We start from the raw sequence: 22861 nt of genomic DNA on the forward strand, positions 1-22861 counted from the left end.
AATACCCGAACATCGCCCCACCTTTATTTCGAACCGGTTTCCACGTGGCAAATTATGACAAAGTGCCGTAGCCAAAGAAAAAACCGGATAGGGCTAGATTTCGCTGACCTCAACCGCACCGGAATATTCCCCACCGACGACCTATTTCGCCCAAGACTTCACCTTTTCCCGAAAACTATAAATACTTCTCATTCTCACCAGCCATTTCGTGCCCTAGACTTCTCCGTCATCGCCTCCACTAACCCCAACTCTCTCTCTCCACGCAATACTCACTTTCTCTGTATTTCTTTCCTCATTTTAGTTCAAAATCCTTGATTTTTCAGTCTCTTTGGGGTTCGATACAGTGTAAAGATGGTCTGTTTTGATTCATTATCGAGTGACTAGAAGTGGGATTGGATCGAAGATGGTTTTGAGTTCATTTGGAGTATTGGGTCTTTGTTGGTTGTGGGGGTTTTTGTTGTGGTAATGGATGTGGTGGAGTTGCCCGTACCGGCGGCAGTTGCGGTGTTGACGCTCATGGGATCTGATGGTTTCGGTGGCGTTGGTGGTAGCAGTGGTGGTGGTGTCGGGGTTACAGTCGAGGAAGTCGAGGCTCGTGAATTGGACCGCGTTTCGATTCTTGTTTCCCCCTCAATTGACAGATGCAGTTCTTTTCTCAGCCAGAAAGGTGAACTTGTTTTGTTCTAACCAATTATGTGTATATATATGTGTTAAGTGTGTGGTATCTCGTTCAATGGTTTGCTTTGATATGTTTTGCGGTGAATTAGTGAATTCTTCATATATTGTGAAACTTATGATTTGTTCCAATTCAGTATATCTTGTTATTGAAACTGCTTGTAGACACAAAGAGTGTTACTTTGAAACGGAAGTGCCAGGGAAGCCAGTCAATTGGTCTCACTAGGATGGTGTGCTTTCTGGTATCCCAATATAGGTTACTTAATGTTCTATTATGCAGGTGTTCATGGGTAGCATCCCCAAAAGTGCCTTATGCGACCAGATTTGATGGTTGTTTGTTACCTGAGGAATTGCACTTGATCTTAGCAAGCACATTCTGCAACAGTTTCAAGTATGATTGAATAAAAAGAGTATTTTTCATTGTAAATGAGTGGGCTATGGTGAATTTGTTATATTGAAGGTTTTGGATAAATAATGGTTGTTCAGGGAACTGAATATTTCTCCACGTTTTCATGATTTTTTAAGTAAGAGGAAAGCTTCTTCATTGCAAGTAAACACTTCATTACAAGTAAACATGACATTGTAAAGTTGAGATCAATAATAGTTCTAGAAGATGGATTAGGAGAGTCTGATGAAAATAAAACCGGCTTTTGTCACCTTGCCTTTATGCAGTTTGTTTTTGGTAACGGAAAGAAAGAGAAACTTTTTGTAATTAATGCTTTTTTTGGCTCTTGGAGTTTGTGGTCTCTATTTTCCTTTTGCATCAATAGTCTACTTGCAACATTCAAAGACCCAATGTCTTTCTTCTTTTCTGGTTAAAGTGAAAGTTGATTTCGGTGATCAACTTTGCACATATGCGACTTTGTTCCTGTTCGAAATTTTTTTGGTTATGTGAAAAAAAGGAATAAGGAAATGCTTGGGTATTAAGCTTGATTTTTTCTCCACCCCACTTCCCTCTTAACTAGACAGAGGTTAATGAAGGGAAACTTCCCTGGGCTTCGCTGTGTATGCTACTTCATGCAATCTGGTGAACTTATGTTTCCTCATTTTTGATTCTGTCAGATGAGGTGGGTGCTGTTCGTCCCTCAGAATCAGCCTTCTGGAAAAAGACGCCAGATGTTGAAATTAGGCGAGCTAGTCAGTTGTCCAGCTTTCATGGTGAAGATGCATCTGATGACCTTAATTTTGTGAGCACAAATAGTTGTCAATCATTGATGCCCAGGCTGGAGGCTAAAGAATTAAAAAAGAAATCTGGTAAAGTGTCAAGAAGTAGCAGTGGGTGTTCAAAGAGGTCGCGTATGGCACAAATGGAAGTTTCTATAAATGAACATGGAGCTGATGATATAAAGGGCACATCTAATGAGCTTGGGTCATATTCTGCAAAATGCAATATTGCAGGTGATACATTTTCTGACTGGCTCAAATAGTAATTATTAACACTTAGTTTCCATGTATATATAAAGCTTTTGTATTTGAAACTATTGTTTTAATTTCTTGCCCTTTGAACTCTCAGGTTAAAAGATAACACGTATATGATTTTTTTCTTTGCACGACACCCGGAATTTTGAATAATTTGTTATTCCTTTTGGAAGTATTTATCCAACTTTTTACATGCAACAGTCGTATAATCACTATAATGAGTATTGACCAAGTTTATACAAATTTATTACTAGATCTACCTATAAAGATAATCACTATGTTTCCTATTTATTGCTTTAAATCTTCTACTGAAAGCAAAAATGTGAACTCCCCTAGAAGAAACATGTTTCCGTAGCCTTATGTACTTTATTGGTTTCTTCTTTTTGTTTTTGCGTTTTTAATTAAAAGCTCCAGATTCGAATTCCACTGTTATGGTCATGGATTCACAACTGTGCTCTCACGAACTATATTTATAACTTTAAATGGGCAAATGAGCCTCAAAACTGGAAGAGTCTTAAGTGGTATTTGGAAAAATTATCACCTTCCGCTGCCTTAAGTGCCTGACAACTGTTGGAACTCCCCTGTCATGCTATTTTATTCTTGTTGTTTCTAGCCACATCCACGGGCCCACTACAACGTTTGTCAACTGGTTTTTTTTTTTTTTGAAAAATTGAATTTTGTGGAAAATTCGGTTCTATAAATAAGGAAACTGTCTGTGTATAGCTGTAATTAGCTAAGGAAACCGTGTGTGTATAGCTGTAATTAGCTAGGAGATTTTGTAATGTTTTGGTCATTGTAATCCTTGATTTTATAGGGAATTAGTTTAGATCCTCTGAAGTGTATATAAGAGTGTAATTTCATTGTGATTTCAATACAATTGAATTTCAGCCCAATTTGTGTCATGGTATCAGAGTTGTAGGCCCAATTCTGGGAATTGTATTTCTGGTCTTTCGAACTCTCATATCGCTAGACTAATTATTATCAATCTCTAACCCCACACTATCACCCCTTAAGACCGTTACCCTTTTACCAAAAGTCCATGTCAGAAACAGCCGACAACAGCAACACCACGACTACCTCGGAGGTTCCTTTGATTGAAGGCAGCAACTCGATTCCAACAGGGGAATTGCAGAACATCCAGGTAGCATAAAGGTTGAACGGGAAGAACTATCTAAAGTGGTCTCAACTGGTTCGCACGTTCTTGAAGGGGAGAGGCAAACTGAGTCACTTACTCGGTACCGGGCCTAACAAAGGGGATCCCAAATTTGATGCTTGGGATGAACAAGACTCTATGGTGATGTCTTGGTTATGGAACTCTATGGTGCCAGAAATCAGTGATACATGTATGTTTCTTAACACAGCCTAAGAAATATGGGAGGCCGTGAAGCAGACTTGCTCTAAAGTCCGGGATGCTGCACAAATCTATGAAATCAAGACCAAGATTTCATCCACCAAGCAAGGAAGTCGATCAATCATAGAGTACTCCAATTTGTTGCAGAGCTTATGCAAGAGATGGATCATTACCAGTGCATTCAAATGAAATGCAGCGAGGATGCAGCCCTCCTTAAGAGGTTTATCGAAAAAGACCGAACTTATGATTTTCTTGCAGGACTGAGCATTGAATTTGATGCAGTAAGAGTCCAAATACTTGGAAAGGAAGATCTGCCATCACTTAATGAAACAATTGCAATTGTTCGTGCTGAGGAAGGAAGAAGAGGAGTTATGATTGAGAATAACCCAGTGGACGGTTCGGCCTTGGTTACAAAAGCTGCAAATGTGAGGACCTTTGGCCGGGAACAACCATCTAATGAAGACAACAAGCGGGTAGATCTTACAAGGCCAGTCAATAAAGATTCCCTATGGTGCACATATTGCAAAAAGTCCCGCCATACTAGGGACAAATGCTGGAAACTCTACGGCAAACTAGAGACGGCAAACAAAAATTGGACGGCAAAAGGTGGATCGGCAAAGGGACAGGGGCAGGCGTATATGGCAAATATACAATAGGCTGGAGAAGGTAAATCTCAAGAGTCATCTATTGAGTTCGACAGAGAGGAAATTGAGAAATTGAAGAATCTGTTGGGATCTTTGGAGAAACCATCTACAACAGGTACTTGCACTTTGGCGTTCTCAGGTATATCTTCCTCTGCTCATGCTTTTAAAGTCTCGGATATATCCACCACAAGCTCCTGGGTCATTGACGCAGGAGCTACAAATCACATGACCCACTCGTCATAAAAATTTATCTCATATACACCTTTTCCTAGCAATAGGAAGATAACAATAGCCGATGGTTTTGTAACAACAGTGGCTGGACAGGGAGATGTTTTTATAAGCAAAACCCTCACACTTAGAAACGTTCTCCATGTACCAAAATTATTTACCAACCTTTTGTCAATCCACAAGCTCACTAAAGATTCTAATTGCAGTGTGGTGTTTTATCCCTCTCGTTGTGTATTTCAGGAACAGGGCACGAGGAGGATGATTGGACATGCTAGAGAAAGGGATGGTCTCTACTATCTTGAAGAACCCGTGGTCAAGTTAGTGTTGCGAATTCCTCACCATTATCATTTCTTTTAGAGTCTTTTAAATCCAATAAAGACAAGATTTAGCTTCAACACCTCCGTCTTGGTCACCCGTCATTTAGAGTCCTTAAAATTATGTTTCCTTTATTGTTCAAAGGATTAGATGTTGAAAATTTTCATTGTGATGTCTGTGAACTTGCAAAGCACAAATTTGCATCTTTTCCAATAAGCGATAAAAGAACATTTGTTCCATTTACTCTTATTCATAGTGACATTTGGGGACCGTCCACTGTTTCTAACATTTCTGGGGCTTGGTGGTTCGTTTCTTTCATTGATGATTGCACTCGTGTGTCTTGGATCTTTCTTATGAAAAATAAATATGATATGAGCTCTGTCTTTCCTGTTTTTTACGACATGGTCAAAACACAATTTGGTACTGAAATAAAAAGATTTCGTTCTGACAATGCTAAAGATTATTTTAATCAGTTTCTCTCACCATATTTCCGAGAAAAGGGCATAATACATGAATCTTCTTATGTTAACACACCCCAACAAAATGGTGTGGCTGAACGAAAGAATGGTCAAGCTATTATAAGAGCATTCTTGTTTCAAAAAATGTTCCTAAGCAATATTGGAGGGAAGCGGTTTTAACTGCTGCTCATATGATAAACAGATTGCCTACAAAGGTTCTTGATTTTAAAAGTCCTATGCAAATTCTAACGAAATTCTTTCCTAATTTCAATGATTCAAGTAGTCTTGTTCCCAAAATATTCGGTTGTGTTGCTTTTGTCCATGTGCATTCTTAAAACAGGGGAAAACTTGATCCATGGGCTTTCAAATGCGTCTTTATTGGCTATTCTTCCACTCAAAAGGGGTACGAATGCTATCATCCTCCCACAAGAAAATTCTGTGTCAGCTGATGTCACTTTTGTCGAAGAAGATTATTACTTTACTCGTCCTTATCTTCAGGGGGAGATCTCATTCACGGAAGACAAGGACAAGGATCTTTTTCTTCTTGATTTTCCATTGTCCTCCTCCTCGGCTCCTGTCTTTGTTGTCCAGCCAAACACTCAGTCTGTTCCTATTGACACTCGGTCCGTTCCTGTTGATCAACCTGAGCTAGTCCAGCCTGACCTAAACATTCAGTCCGAATCCGTACAACTTGAAACTGAGCTTCATACACCCAAGTCACAAGAGATGATAAAGGGAAAGCAAATTCAAGACTCTACTCGTCCACTGCTGGTTTTTTCAAGAAGAAGGGCACCAATCACTCAATCTGTGCAGGTTCAATCACCCAAATCAACCCCTGCTCTTGGACTTAGCGAGGTAATTACTGAACCTATTTCTAATGAATATGGTGTCACTGAAGTTCTTGATCAAAGTGATTATGATATTCCCATTGCTATTAGAAAGAAAACTAGAGCATGCACCAAACACCCTCTGTGCTTATTCATGTCATACAAGAATCTGTCCCATAACCACAAAGCCTTTCTCACAAGCCTAAACACAATCTCCATTCCCAAAACCATATTCGAGGCATTAGGTAATGAGAATTGGAAGAATGCCATGAAGGTCGAAATGGAAGCACTTTAGAAGAACAAGACATGGGACTAAGTGAAATTGCCGAGAGGGAAGAAACCGGTGGGATGTAGATGGGTATTCACGGTGAAATACAAGTCAGATGGTTCGTTGGAGAGGTACAAAGCAAGGTTAGTTGCTAAAGGCTATACCCAAACGTATGGAATAGATTTTCTTGAGACATTTGCTCCCGTTGCGAAGATGAACACCGTTAGAGTGTTGTTGTCATTGGCTGCTAATCTAGGCTGGAAATTACAGCAATTCGATGTCAAAAATGCCTTTTTACATGGTGATCTCAAGGAGGAGGTTTATATGGAAGTTCCACCGGGGTTTGGTTCGAATACAGGACAGGTGGTATGCAGGTTAAGAAAGGCGTTGTACGGATTAAAATAGTCTCCAAGAGTTTGGAAGGTTTGCCAAGGTAATGCTCGATATGGGATGCAAACAGAGCCAAGGCGATCGCACCTTGTTTGTAAAGCACTCGGCTTCAGGGGGAGTGACTGCATTGTTAGTCCATGTAGACGACATTATAGTGATAGGTGATGATTTGGAAGGAATGGAGAATTTAAAGAAGTGTTTAGTGAAAGAATTCGAAATCAAAGAGCTCGGCAAACTAAAGTATTTTCTCGGCATTAAGGTAGCACATTCTCGAGAAGGAATTTTCATATCTCTGCAAAAATATGTAACAGATTTGCTAATGGAAACAGGCAAGTTAGGTTGTAGACCAGCAGAGACGCCTATAGAGTTCAACCATAGCCTTGAAGATGCTCTGGAAGACACGACAGTAGATAAAGGCTCCTATCAGACTTGTGGGAAGGCTTATCTACTTGTCACACACTAGACCAGACATATCTTATGCAGTTAGTTTTGTAAGTCAATTTATCACAATCCCAAAGAGTCACATCTTAAGGCTGTGTATCAAATCCTACAGTACTTGAAAGGCACACCGGGCAAAGGAATTCTGTTTAAGAAGGGGGAGGTGCTAACTCTTGAAGCCTACACTGATGCAGATTATGCAGGGTCTGTAATTGATAGGAGATCTACCTCGGGTTATTGCACTTTTCTAGGAGGCAACCTTGTGACTTGGAGGAGTAAAAAACAGAATGTTGTGGCAAGATCCAGTGCAGAAGCCGAGTTTAGAGCAATGGCACTTGGGATTTGCGAATTATTATGGCTGAAAATTGTCTTAGAAGATCTAAGAGTCAAGTGGGAAGGTCCAATGAAGCTTTATTGTGACAATAAGTCAGCCATTAATATTGCACATAATCCAGTGCAACACGACCGTACAAAGCACATTGAAGTTGATAGGCACTTTATAAAGGAGAAGCTTGACAGTGGCCTAATTTACACTCCATTCGTTTCCACTAGCGATCAACTTGCAGACATACTCACCAAAGGATTTTCTGGGACGTTTTTTCAGAGACTAGCAAGCAAGCTTGGAATGGATGACATCCATTCACCAGCTTGAGGGGGAGAGTGGAAAATTCGGTTCTATAAATAAGGAAACCGTGTGTGTATAGCTATAATTAGCTAAGGAAACCGTGTGTATATAGCTGTAATTAGCTAGGAGATTTTGTAACGTTTTAGTCATTGTAATCCCTGATTTTAGGGAATTAGTTTTTCGTCAATATCTCTAGGATTAGATAGTTTCCTAGTTTTAGAGTTTCCTAATTTAGATCCTATGAAGTGTATATAACAATGTAATTTCATTGTGATTTCAATACAACTGAATTTCAGCCCAATTTGTGTCAAGTTTGATTCTTCATCTGCGTGCCACCGCATAATACATAATGTCAGAAAGAGATCCTGTAGCCCTTTTTAGCATCAGCCAAGGCCTCTCTGAATAAAATGAGCAAGATTCTTCATAAAGTCTTTCTAGATGACCTCAAAACCTTCAAAATTCACTTCCGCACCCCATGCCATGAATACTCTTATTTATAAATGGGTTGCTTAGGTTGCAGATGAGTACATAGTTGTTAAAAGTGTGTCTAGCCTCCAAAAAAGCCCCAGGCTCACCTAGAGCGTTTCCACCTAGTACAAGCCAGGTCCCTTTAGTCAGGCTCTAATAAAGTCCTCAGGCTTGCGCTTTTTAGTAGGCACCCAAAAGAGCGCACCTTTATTTTTTAATCATTTATTTCATACCATTTTATTTTTTTATTTAATGATTATTAAATTAAAATGTTCAGTGTCATATCATGATCATATTTAATGGATCTTATTGTTCAACTTTATAAAATATTTAACAAAATTCATAATTTTATAGACTTTATTGTTCACTACTTATATTAATTGCATTTATTAATGGGTGAAGTGCAAAAAACACCCTTATGGTATGCATACAGTGCACATAACCCCCTCTTGTTTTAAAAACACCCTTAATATTCACTTCCAGTCCACTTGAGCGCCTTATGTCAGTTCGCTGTTAACGGAGATTTACAAAGACTTAAATACCCCTTTCACAAATGACAAACAAAAACAAAAAATTAAAGATTGTAGAAAGACAAAAAAGGACAAGCCAAACAATGTTGTTTGACTTGCCCTAAAAGACCCCAATCCTCGCATAATTAAGAGATACAATGTATACATATACATAAATATTTATATTTGTCTATATATATTAGATGAAAGCTAGGGTTATGGAGGAGAGAAAATGAACCCCACCTTTCCCTTTGATCTCACCCTCCTCCTCGTCCTCCATTGTTAGGGTTACAGAGCAGAGAAAAAACTGAACCACACCCTTAGTCCCTCTAATCTCACTCTCATCTCCATTGTTAAGGTTACAGAGATGAGAGAAAGCGATGTCCTCATAGCAACGCTGTCTGTACATGAGAGAGAGAGAGAGAGTAAATAACAGGGGAAATCTATCTCATTAATCCACTGTATAATTTCATCCTCAGAACAATTCAAAATCGTCGCATCTCCACCGCTGGCAAACAACAGCCCCTTCTCCTAATCAACAATACCACTGGCGAGCTTTTATTAGTGTTCTCTCTCTCTCTATGTATATATATATATGTATCTGTATACATTATTGTATCTGATGTTCTATATATATACATGGGTCATTCTTATTTGTAGAAATTTGATGAAAAAGGAAAACAATTGACAATAGTTTTCAATTGCATGTTTCCACTTGTTTTGGTTTCTAAAAAATGAGAACTTCGCATCGATGAGAGAAAATAGTTGTATTAAATTCTCAAGAGTGTGCAGTCAAGTGGAGGAGTAGATATATATATATATATATATATATATAATATGCTCAAGGGCATTTTCGGAAGAGAGAGAGGGTAGTTTTGGCTTTTCAGATGTTAAATATGTCATGTGCAACGCAGATGACTGTCTAACGGTCATTTGCTAACGGCTCACTGATGACAAGCCCTTGCTTGCAACATTTTTGAAAACAATCTTACAGACACAATAGAAATTACGAGGGTGTTAAGTGCACAAAATGCATTTTTTCATCTTATCATTATCACGTTACTTATCAAAAAAAAAAAAAAGGAGTGATTTTTTCATCTTGCCCTTTATTAATTGCATTTGGTGATTGATTCTGAATATATATGATAAATATGTTTAAGGTTTGCAATGATTAAATTTTGTAGTTGTTTCAGATTTTTAATCACATTTAATTTGGTTAATGCATATGCATATGAAAGGATTTATGAGCATTAATTTATTGTTCCTCGTAATTGATTATAAAAAATCCCATCATTATTTATGTCACATATCTTGAATTGTTTCGATTGTACATTGATTTTATTGAATGCATTTGCAAATAGAAAAGATATATGTATGTTGAGTTAGATATATGTATGTTGAGTTAGCTAATCCATTGAATCAACATGTTTAAAAATTTCTTATCTGATATTGACAAGTTTGTATTGCATAGTTTAATTATTCTTTATATACTTGTAATTAATATGCATTATTACACAAGTGCCTTACTTCAATCAGGCTCACACCCTATATTGCGCCTTTCGTTCAGGCTCCAAGAGACCTTTGGTGCCTTAGTGCGCCTTGAGCCTTTAAACTATGGATGAGTCTATTTGTTCATGAAAAGTTTGGGCTCTCTTTCTAACACGCTTGTTCATGATCATTCATTATCTATGAACCAATCTTGGACATTGATTTTGAGCTTGTTAACCAAACCAGGCTCATAAAGGTGCAATACTTGCGCCTACTGTGTGCCAAGGTGCGCCTTTGACAACATTTGCACCTTTTATATGGAAGATTAATACTTTAATGGTAATATAATTTTTTCCATTGTGCGCCTTATTTCACTTAGGCGCACGCCTCGCCTTGCGCCTATCGCCTTAGTGTGCCTTGGGCCTTTTTTTCCTAGTTGAGCAACCCTTGGCTCATCTAAACTACGCGAATGAAATTATACATTTGATGTTTAAAGATCTATAGGTATAATTTCAAGTTCACAGGGATGTATAAGAACATGAAAGAAAGTCAAATAAGAAACACTTTCTCAGGCCAAATGAGAGCATGGCAATGCAAAGTTCACAAGTAATGGTAGCACTTGAGTATTATTCTTCTTTCCTGGGAGGGGTTTCTAGCTCATTATGGACTCCTCCCACTTTCCCTCTTCCTATGCTCCACACCTTTGAACACTGTCATTTTTCTTGTCTTGAAGTCCAATCAATTCCATCTCTAAACTGTTTCATTGATTATACTCAAATCAAGATTTAGCGAAAACCCTGTTGGAAAAAGACATCGAAGTATATTAATTAATAATCTTCACTTGCAGAACCTATTATTCATAGTTTAAACCATTTAAAGCCATTATTTATTTATTTATTTTATGAACTTTTGTATGGAGACCAAGAAAAAAATTTCTTCCAATTCTTATTCTTATACCATTTGTCAATTGTTCCATCAACAAATTCTTTATTTGGGATTGATGCAAATCTGATGAATGTCTGGACAGGTATGGTGGTGCTTGTCCCTAGCACGAGCTAAAGCCCAAGCACACCTCTGGGGTAACCAATCCTTTTTTTGATAAGTACCTGTGGGGTAACCAATCTGAGCCTGAACATGTCAAGGCTTGGCTTGGTTCGCGGACCTATCTATAAAATCTCCCATCTATTACCAGATGTCCACCGCTACATACCCAACAAAACCCTATTCCTATCACTTTGCAGGCAAATGCATAGCCCTACAGCCATCGTAGAAGCAGAAATCACCCCTAATTCACTGGAAAATGTAAATTACCATCTCAACCTCTTTCTCTCTCTCCAAATTATACTTAATATAGTTTTCCTGAAGTATGAGTACTTGGCAAGAATTTATTAGTCCTATAGATTTTCAGATACAATTGCTAGGTCACATGCTTGCTGACAAAATTGTGCTGAATACCCATTGTGTTTGAACATCCAAGAAATATGTTGTTATGGTATTAATTTTACCTTCTTAATGAGTTGTTTTGGTTAGTGGGACTTCCCAAGTAGTATATGTTAAGAAACTTTTGAATCACAATGTTTTAGCCCATCAAGGTTACTTTAGGAATAAGCATAAGGAATAGGATAGGCTAGATATAGATGTGAACAAGTTCTTGAGAAGGTTACTGGTTTCTAGTGGAAACAGCAAAATCTCCCTTGCTCTCTTTCTTTCTTTCTTTTTCCCATGCAAATTTTTCTCTTTCTCCATACACACACCCAAAAAATATATATATATATGTATAAATAACTGCAGCCATCTGATTTATTAATATATCTTATTCCTGGTCAGACTAGTTTGATTAATTGGACCAGGTTACAAACTTGTTTTGTAGACCGCCAAAATTGGAGTGGTTGCAACTGGTAACGGAAATAATTGCAACATATTAGCAACAGTGAATTAAATGCTCATAAAATAAGAAAAAATATAAAATAATGGCAACTTAGTTCTCCATATTCTACTCTGTTATTTTCCTAGTTGGTCTATTGGAACTATGCTGGTGGCAGATAGAAAATGTTCGCTCTAGTGCAGGAGCTGTTGCTATTTGGATGTGGAAGAAATGAGAAGTAGATGATATTAAGACTACAGGCTATGGTATTCATATTCAAAGCATTAACTTGTTGCATCAACATGTATCTGAAAAAAATAATTTTTTTTGTTGCATTAGCTTCTTTATAATCCACAACACAGAATATTAAGGAATCATAAAGTCAATTGCCTCATGACGTCTAATTGTTGGATTCTTCTATTAAATTTGTGCCCAAATTGATTTAAAATAAAATATCTCTAGTAAAATAAAATATAAAATTTAAATGCAAATTGAATCTATTTTGGGTGATGTATACATAAAAGCTAGACATATTGCATTTCCTTGTTCTAGAGCATTGCCTATCCCTTTGTTCTTCTATATATATGGGCTGAAAATTATCTATCGTTTTGTTAGTTGATTACTCCATAGCGGTTTAAACAACTTTAGTTCTTCACTAACTATCACTTTAATACTCACGAGGGCTCTTTTTGGGATTTCCATTTAGATTTTCCTGATTTCCTGGGTGATGTATATATATATATTTCTGGACGAAGTTGCTTAAATTGTTATATACTGATTTTGGACAATACACTGTCTGATGTTCAGGTCATATTCTATACCTGCTTCACATATCTGGATATCTGCAATGCACACGGGTTCCATAGATTTGATTCATACATTGTTTAAAAATTTTGAAATCACAATTTTGGAGTTCTTATAAAGTGTCGTTCGATTAGATTAATTCATAGCCAAGTCGAGTAGCTGAATCTTATGCCTCCCAGAGTATTCATTCACTGATAATAATTTTTCTCCTGTTCCTACACATTCTAGAGCGAAATCAAATGGCTAAGCAAAAGAACAACTTAAATGGGAAGCGAGGTGATAAAAGAAATGGTAAAATTCCTTTGAAGAGTAAATATGATACTTTTTCTCTAAAGGCTGGCTTGTCGAGCTTTGGTTCATCTGTTGGAGGGAACAACAATCTTGGTATGTCACTAATCTACATAATAGTTGTTTGTGAGATTGTTTTGTTAATTGCTATTATGCTTTGGGAGTTGCTGCAGTTTGTTCTTATGTGTATGTTGATACTGTGAGGTCATTATGATATATGAAGCAAGTTTGTTACTTTACCTTTTCTTTAGTTGGTTTCCTGCCGCATGATTGACAATTCTTGATGGTAGTTTTGTGTGAAAAATTCAATAATTACATAATGCAGTTATAAGTTCCACAACCTTCCCTTTTCTTGCTTTATCCACGTGCTCAACCTTTCGAAGTTTATTGTTTTAATAAACAGTGATACTGGACAAATGAATCTCTTCTGTTAATATACTAGAGGCATAACTTGAGAAAATTGAACAATGAATTATATAAATATCAAAACTGGAAAGATCCATTGTTGAACCTACACTTGTGATCAGAAGTACTCCACCTAATCCAGACCAAGTTAACCCAGTGGCACGGTTGTTTGGTCCCCTGGGTGTTCAAGTTATGTGCACTCTCTAATTGTTCTATGCCATTCAAACTGTCCTCTTCCATATTTTCTTTCTTTTCCTGCCCGCACACTTTTTTCTTAGGCAAAAGATTTGTTATCCTAGGGAAGTCCTGTTACAAGAAGAGTAGGCGGTCTGCATTCATCTAGACCTGATTGAGTGTTAGTAGTTGCTTGAAACTTACCATTGAAACAACTTTGTTTACACAAATATATATTTCTACTGTAAAAACCGTTCTAAAAATATTTGCATGGTCTATAGAGTGGTTCAAATATTTCAATCACATTACCTAACAGTTTTAACATCCCAGTCCAGTGATTGGAATGCATGCATATCTGTAGGACAAAATATGGTCTAGGGCCTCTAGGTCCTGTTCTGTAAATTCACTTTATTTAATTTTGGTAAAAGAAAATCCACTTTGTTATGGTCAAGTAAATGATTCTCACTATATTCAGAACAATGAACAGGATCCACATCTGATAGTTTTTGCTTAATCCAGAGGTAGCAACAGTAGTTATATTATATGATATTTTACCACACAATCGGTGTACTATTTTTATTTTTTCTTAACTTTGTCCAAGACTCCAAGTAATAACATACAATGATAGCTGTGGTGTTAAATATAGCAGAAGGGCAAGATACGATTTTTGTAGCTGACCTCACATAGTTGGAAAAATAAAGAAGGCTTTCTTGAGTTGAGTTAAGTTGAGTTAATAACATAAACTGATTTCAAAATAATTTGATTATAATCAAATCACTGAATTTGTCAAATTCAACCAAGTAACGGTGCATGTGGTAAATTATGGCAGTGGCTCATAATTGCTCTTGCGGAATAACCTAGTTTCAAACTTGGTTATAGACCTAATTGAGGGGGTGAAGTCTTAAATTTTTTTGCATGTGTTTTAAATTTTAAATGATTGTTAATTTCAGCTTTAAATTCAATTAATCATTCACTAACATAATCAATCAGCATACAAACATGAATAAGCAGAATATTAAAGATATATGAATGAGCAGAATATTAATGGAGAACCACATGTATTTATATGAAAACCCTTCAAGAGAAGAAGGGGGGCGGGGGGGATCTCTTTCAGGCGTAAACAATCCTTTATGAGAAGCGAGAACAACTTTAATAGACTTTTTACTTCTAAGAACCACTCAAGTTTGGTTTGCCAACAATCCTGAGTTTACTCTTTAAGAATTACCTAAGTTGGTCTGTCAAAAAATTTGGCAATACATCTCTGTGGACAAGGACTTCATAAACACGGTTTGAAATAGTCAGATCAGTATTGTTGGCTTCTGATTTACTAACGGAATTCGGTACAATATTAACATGAGACAAAATTGATTAAGTATCATGTGATGAATCATTAGTACCCTGGATACATCATTGTCTTGTGTGGTGTTGTGCGAGTTGCCTTGTATTGCCGTGATGTTGCATTTTCTTTTGCGCAAGGTTTCCCAAGTCACAAAGTATTTTGCTTTTCATTCTGATAGCCAATTAATGCATTTGTGTAGAGGCAATAACCCAAGATCTCTCACTTTCGTTCTCTCTTACCTTCCAAAACCTATTTACAGTCTCTTGTAGTCTCATTCTCTTTCATTCTCAACTCTCAAGTGCATGTATGAAATTGTGGAAGGCAGGGCAAGCAGTAATGTTTGTGTTCTTTTTGTTGCTATTACCTTCTACACCCTAGAACTCTCTATATGGGCTTTGGTAGCCTCGCATGTAGTTTGTGAATCATTATGGTGACATCTTAATCCTTTTGTGCCTAAATGGTTTTGCCACTGAAGTAAACAGGAAATGATTTATTTGTATCAATAGAACTGTATCCAATAAATCGGAACAGCAATATCAAAGCACAGACAAGAACAAAGTGCCCCACTTCAAAACTTTTTTAGAGTATTTTCCTATAGAAACAGAAGTTCTTTTTGCCGTATATTACTGAATGTGGAGAATTCCTTTATATAGACAGCAAAACACTAATACTAAAGCAAAGTATATAAATAATAAAACTCCCATTCTCTTCCTAATTCAACCAGCATATACTCATGTAATTAAACCTATCTGCTCTTAGGTGAAGATTGAAGATTACTTCCAAGTGACAAAAAATAAGTTAAAACTGATCTACCATCCTAATCTAAAAGATTTAATCCAGCATGAGAAGAACACTGGAAGAAGCTTTGGGTTCTAAGCCACATAAAACTCAAAGTCTTACCCTGGAGGTTTGCTTGGGCTTTATTCTAATATCAAAATCATTCTTACCTTATGTGTTGTATTCTTAGAATTAGGTAGAACCTTTTTTCTTACCCTGTTTTATGTACTGGCATCGAGAAGTGCAAGAAAGTGGCTTAAAGAGATATTTATTACTTGCTGTAAAATGGCTTTAAGGGGTGTTACATCCTTTATTTTTTGGTCACTATTCAACTCAACTAAAAAACTTCTTGCTACTTGCTGTGATCTTTCGAGACTAATTTTTTATTTTAGTTTCTTTTCAGAGACTAAATAACGTGCTGGCAAATCTAGGTGCTTTACAAATAAACTGTTACAAATATCCAATGCTGATATCTCCATTTCGTGATCTTGTCTACAATTCTCAAAGAATGGCTATTATAGTAATAAAGAATATCTTTTATTATTATTATTTTATTTTTCTCAATCAAGCTAATACAGTAACTAATTTTTTTTAAGACAAAATTTAATGCTATAGATTATGCTGTTTATCTAATACATCCATTTCATAAAAATTCATTTTTTTCTTTGAACTCACCCAATCAATTCTTATTATGTCAAAATTTTCATATATATATATATATATATTTTATATTCTTAAGCCTTTTATTTAGTGGACCTTTGCTGATCCAATAGTTGGGACCATGTCGGATCTCTAATCCCAGAATCAGTGACTGATACCACTATTGATTATCATGTTCTCAAGTGTCATAGTCTTTATAGATCAGGGATTTGCCTGTAGTTACTGCTTGAGCTGTTTCTTTGCCATCGATCTTATGCATCATTTCAGCATAAAATTAGTCATTCATATAGGTCCAAAGGGTAATCTGTTCGATACAATTAGTATGTTTTTAGGCTGAATTTTAGGGTAATCATGCATTAACTTTTTATTTGATTATAGCCGAACTTTAGTTTTTAGCTTGAACTTGAAAAAGAACACACTAGTAATTTTCTAATATGCTATTAGAACTAACTCCTATGTACCTTCTTTTCTGTTGCATATCCAATTACCTTGCAGTAGCTTTCTATCTGACTATTGCCTTTTAGGTTTCGACTGTAACCCAGGAAAATATTGTTGTTGATCTCTTGTATGTTATTAAAATCAACCTGTATATAATATGTTGTACAACCATCTTTCTCGTTGCATAACAATAACTTCGCATCTCTTCCAATGTTACCATGTTGTGATTGTTGAGAAAAAATCATTTTTGCACGCTGTATATATTTCTTTCCCCACTCTACCTTGGTCATATAATGATTTTCCATTTCAAGTACTGAATGTTTGAACATGTGTATAATTGCATAATGCACACTTTATTCAGGAGTATATGGTTCAAAACAAGATAGTTTTGATGTCACAAAGCATGTAGATGAGCTGTCGTTGAACGAACTCCTAGATGGCAGTTACAAGTGTCCCAGTTTTACTAAAGACAAGGGAAAGAAGGCAGCAAATTCGAACGAAACATTCCTGAATTCTGTTAGAAGTATTTTCTCTATTCTTCGGCTCCGAAAACCTATACGACCCCAAAATTCTGCTGATATTGATAATAGTTGCAACCATAAAGTTACCACGTGCCTGGTGAGCTCTGGCTCTTGTGTAGCAGGCAGAAGTGACGGTGATAGAGGAGATACCTACACAAAAGATCGATCATCATGTAACAAGGTTAGATGACTCTTTATTTTTAGTCCCTGCTTTCCCATTGTGGATCTGAAATTCAAAATTGCATGGAAAGTGGAGTGCAGGAAGTTAAAAGTGGATGACAGTTTCCTTTTCCATTTCTTTAATAAAAGAATTTGGCTGAATTGACTGTGTACATATCAGAGGTTTCTGAATCGTTCTTGGAAGACACTTTGTTATATATGTAACATATCTCAACTGTCAACATGTAATGGGATTGTGTTATATTTGACGATCCTTATGATCCACTGAGGGGTTGTTGTTCGATTGCTCAAGACTATTGTACTAATCTCCTTTGCGAATATTGATATTGAGTACTTGTAATAAATTTATAACTTTGTTTTATCTTGTTTTCAGATGTTTCACGATTCTTGTGGTTGTAGCAAGCTCAAATCACCTGCCCATATGCCTGACTTCCCATTGTATCAACCTGAAGATATTTTGGAGCGCCTTGCTCTTCCTCCACCCAAAGATTTGGAGTCTTTGCTCCTTGATGCTAGCAAGCCTGCTTTACCTTCAAGGAATAATTCCGAGCTACGTTTAGGCAAGCCAGTATCTAATCGAGCTGGCTTGCCACCCTTTCCTTGGTCACATACTTCCGGTGGGCATTATAAATCGAGTTCTGATGCAGCTAAATTTTCTACAACTAGGACCAATTGCCAAGGTAGATGGGTAAAAATAGAGAGCAGTGCCACTTCTTTGAATAGCACCACCAGTTTCCTTGTGGACTTTGAGTCACTTACTTACGATCACAGTCTAGTACCTTCAGTGGGTCCCAATTTAGGGCCTTCAGAAAATAAAAATGTCCCATCTACATCTATTAGCTTTCTCTGTGAACGTAGTTTATCAGCTTCTGCAACAATCTCAAGAGCTTCCAAGGTTCCTCCAGGTAATATTTCTTGGAGGCATTAGTTTCTATGAGTTACTATCATCCTTTGAAAATTGAGTTTGTTACATTTATGCACATATTTTGTTGATCTCCATCTGAAGTAGGCTTTAATGACTTCATTTTCCCCCTTCAATATGCAGAATCTGGAGGCGGTTTCGATTGTCAAGACAATGGTATGATATACAGTTTATATTATATTAGTGACCTTGCTCTTTTGCTTAACAGTTGCCTCCATATACTCTTGAATGCACATACATTTATGTGTTTCAGTTTATATGTTTACTTGCTCAGTATTTTTTTGATTTTTGTTCTCCCCACTCCCTTTTTTTTTTTTTGGTTTGTTTGTTTGTTTTTTCTTTTTAACTTGTAAGCAAAAACAATGATAAGTGCCTCCAAGTATGCCTCTGTGGACTTGTGCTTTTGGAGACCAAAAAAAAAATTCCAACAAAAAAAGAAGGGCTCCATGTTTATCATGATATTGATCCAAAATATTTTAAGTGATTCCACATGCTTCCCTGAAATAAACGGTTTTCACTTGGTATGCCATCATGCTTGATTTATATTCTAGCTAGCTCTGCTTAAGTTGGCCCAGGAGGTTCCTTTGATTGAAGTCTTATGACTAGATGTGTTCATGCTGCTTTGTTTGTGCTACTCGTTGTTTGTATAGGTCATGCTTTTGGTAGGTAAGGTTTATTACCTGAATTTTCATGTGTAATAGTTTTCATCTTCTAAGAAAAATGAGAAAAGAAAATGGTTTCATCGAATTAAACTTACCAAAGTGCTTATCTCTCATCCTGTTCATGGCTATCTTTGCTTATGACAGCTGGGCATTCTCCAATAAGATTGGCTGCTGCTCAAACACTATATGACATTGCAACTAATTCCCCAAGGAAAAACCCACATGACATGATCAAGTGGCCGAAGAAATCCACACAGAAAGCCATGAAAGCTCGCAAGTTGAAGTCAAATGAGAAATCTGAAGAAATATTCGCAACACCAAATTCAGTAACAAGACCAAACGACGTGATAAAGAATGTGATTGAGTTGCTGCCGGCGAAGAAGCCCAGGCTCTCCATAAATGAGAAGAGTAATGGTCTTGGTCATGCCCACACCATGAGAAAAGTCCCAGTGACATGGGCTGCTCCCAGATCAAGTAGATCATCTCCTAGCAAATTACTAAGGGACTCAGTTGTAGAACCAAAACATTATAGTCCTGACATTGTAAAGCAATCTTCTGTGATCCCACCATCCACAAGGGTCTTGGATAAGGCTTGCAATGGTCAGCAGAAGTTGAGGAGATTAGTGCCGATGGAGCGGAACTGGTCAGGAGGTAAGCTGGACTGATCAATATGTGGTGAATGCAGAAGCTGCTTCTTCTTTGGAAATTTGTTGTTCATTTAAATATTCAGTTAATTGTGAAAACTGGTAGGTCTGTATATATTGTGCTGCAAGTAGAATGGGATTGTTGTAGTGTTTCATCACAGAGTAAGAGGAACAGTGACGGAATGTTGTAACATTAATTGTAGGATGAGTGTGGAAACACATGGGAATTCCTTGCCTTTGTAGATCATAAAATGAGGCTATAGAAATTCACGTTCTCTCTCTCGTGTGTTTGCAAAATGCATAGATGTCGGTGTTGAAATGGTAGATGACAGAGCAGGTATCACCCTTTTTATGGGGACTTAAATGGTTGAAGTCGTCGTGGATCATGCCAATTTCGATCAATTTGACTCACTATTTCACTCGGGTAGATGCTATATACTGTATAATCTTTTATTTTTCCCAGACAAACCGAGATCGAACAGTATAAAGCTCAACTCATTAGGCTCGGTTCATTTGCAAAAGTCCACAAAAACTGGCTGAAACGATGTCCTAGCTCTTGATTGCTCTCCTTGCTCACAGGGGATACTTTAATTTCATAGACATTAAAATTTCATTTTGCTTTTCTATTTATGTTATCTACAAGATACATTTCATGTAGCCACGTTTTGATATTACATTTTGCTTTTCTATTTATGTCATCTACCAGATACATTTAATGGACTTGTTAAATTAAATTGACTCCATAGTCTATTTAGCAGATTCCATTTTGTTTGTAAGGTTCAAGTCAATTAACTCACTGTATTAATCCATTTTTGACATGTGTATAATGTTAGAATTGAAATTTTTTATAATAGGTCCATTACTTCTTAAAAACCCATATAATCTCTTTTGCTTGGTGGTCTCGTATAATATACAATTTTTTTATTTTTTATTTCCTTCCAAAAAGATGCAAAAATATCATTATTATATATTAAAAGCCTTTTTTAGTGCTCGTCTTGCTTACGTCAAAACTTTTATGATTGTACAAATCAAATTAGAGAAAGAAAATAAAATAAAGTAGCTTGCAAAAAATGTGTTTTAATTTTAAATTCTCTAAACCAGGGCTAGTCAAAAATTAGAAAAATAACAATATCAACATAATAATATTAATGAAAAAAATAGAGATAGAAAGAGAGAAGAGCATAAATTTAAACCAAAAGAGGATCAACACATAACTATATAGATTAATTTTACTTAAGTAAATTATATTGATCTCTTTGAGATTTTGTAACATCGTTCTCTCTCGTTTGTTAAATTATATTGACCTCTTCTATATATTGATAACACTGACCTCCCCTGAAAAGCACAATTATTAACAGTAATAATAATAATAATAATAATAATAATAATATTGTCACCAATTTTTTAATTTTCAAATTTACGTTCTACCCTTAAAAGACATGTAAATAAATTGCTATTAGAACAAAATCATGTAAAATTACTTAGATACCACTTCAAGCCCCCAACCCATACACCACTCCATCGCCCTGACCATCAACATACTAGTTGCGGAAGAGTAAAGAATGGTGGTGCAGCGATATTGTAGGGATAGCCGTGAGCCGTCGGATTAGCTAGGAATGACAGCTGTTATATAAACGGTTTTAGGGGATGGTGTTATAGTGCTGCAGCCACATGGTGTATCCTTAATTTCAGCCGTATAGATGATTTATCATATGAGACCATAGATGTGAGCCGTCGGATTAACAAGTGGAATACAGCTGTTAACTAAACTGTTTTAGGGAATGATAATATGCTGCAGCCACATTGTGTTAAATCAATTCAACCGTCAGATTAGACCCATATAGTAGATGTGAGCCGTGGATTAAAACTTTTTTTCAACTCTCTGCATATATAATATAGGATAATACTTAACAACTCACTGGTGAGTAGCTTCACCCTACTCACCCCTTGTATGCTCCAATAAAAATTTATCACATCAGCTTTAATAACAAAATAATTCAGATCCTCCTATATTTTTTCGAATTAACCATTAAATAAAAGTGAATTATTTTGTTATTAAAGTTGATAGTGGCAAATTCTTATTGGAACATACCTCGTTGTTGGGTGAAGCTACATTGAGTTGCTAAGTATTATCGTGTAATATATATTTACACAGTGGAGACAGTTAGCAACTCTCACACACAGACACACACTTTCTCCACCCTCTCTCTCTCTATTACAGAGACTCTCTCTTACACTCTCCTCATGGCGGCGGCCAATGATGGTCCGGTGGTGGCATTGCCAATAATTCCGATACCAGGCGTAATTCCCTACCTGCAACCTGACGACGTTCCTGCCATTGAAAGGATCTGGCGGAACCTTTACACCAGATATGGAGGAGAGGTAAACCCTAGCTTTCGATCTTCTTCTTCTAAACATTTCTACAAAGTTCTTATGCATGCATATGCATATACATATACATATATATTAGCGTCAGTTTACATATTCATATACATATACATATATACGGCTTGTTTATTTAAACTTTGCATTTACACAACATATCTATATATATTCATATATATATATATAAACCATAGCGACTCTAGTTGCATAAGAATAGATCGATCATATTTTACATATACGCCTTGTTCTGAATCATCTTAGCTTGAGCCTACACCTTTCGCTCTTTTTCTGTGTATACACATTCATGGTAGATCTAGGTCGACCGTCATATATATATATATATATATATATATATATATATACACATACACATACAGATTTACTTTCGATAGATAACTCTTCTTATTGTGCGAGCTACCTTCGTCTGCGTAGCTGCGTTTATATGCATATGCATATACTGTAATTTTATATACATATGCATATACAATATGCATATATTGATATGCATATACATATAATTCTTATTCGGTATGAACAGATAATCCTAAGACGATACGCTAGTTGTGATCGTTACCAAAATTCATGAAATCCTGATTAAATAATTGATTCTTAGGTCACAATTTGCTAAAATAGGATGATCTATATATTAATCTGTCCGCTATCCTCTTTTCAAGTATGGCTGTGTAATTGCTCCC

The 22861-nt window shown here is 36.5% G+C and overlaps 1 protein-coding gene across 2 annotated transcripts; it reads left to right on the top strand.

Annotated features, from left to right (window-relative positions):
* Positions 1-111: 111 nt before the first annotated feature.
* On the top strand, positions 112-20060 carry LOC132282176 (uncharacterized). 2 transcript variants are annotated; one of them, XM_059783796.1, is made up of 7 exons: positions 114-667; positions 1738-2073; positions 13000-13155; positions 17214-17554; positions 17927-18458; positions 18599-18631; positions 19282-20060. In XM_059783796.1, the coding sequence occupies exons 1-7, from the start codon at positions 466-468 to the stop codon at positions 19800-19802; spliced, it is 2121 nt and encodes a 706-aa protein (XP_059639779.1). In that variant the 5' UTR covers positions 114-465; the 3' UTR covers positions 19803-20060. The 2 variants fall into 2 exon arrangements, with proteins under 2 accessions (XP_059639780.1, XP_059639779.1); XM_059783797.1 differs by lacking the exon at positions 13000-13155 and having other exon boundaries at positions 112-667.
* Positions 20061-22861: the final 2801 nt, after the last annotated feature.

Source organism: Cornus florida, unplaced genomic scaffold (assembly GCF_030987335.1).
Source record: "Cornus florida cultivar Cherokee Brave unplaced genomic scaffold, ASM3098733v1 CherokeeBrave_3.0.0_Hap2_Chr11, whole genome shotgun sequence".
NCBI lineage: Eukaryota > Viridiplantae > Streptophyta > Magnoliopsida > Cornales > Cornaceae > Cornus > Cornus florida.

Coding starts and splice junctions, on each gene's coding strand:
- LOC132282176 (XM_059783796.1), top strand. CDS start 466: ATGGATGTGGTGGAGTTGCCCGTACCGGCGGCAGTTGCGGTGTTGACG. Junction 13,156..17,213: donor TGGAGGGAACAACAATCTTG/GTATGTCACTAA, acceptor CACTTTATTCAG/GAGTATATGGTTCAAAACAA. Junction 18,632..19,281: donor TTTCGATTGTCAAGACAATG/GTATGATATACA, acceptor TGCTTATGACAG/CTGGGCATTCTCCAATAAGA.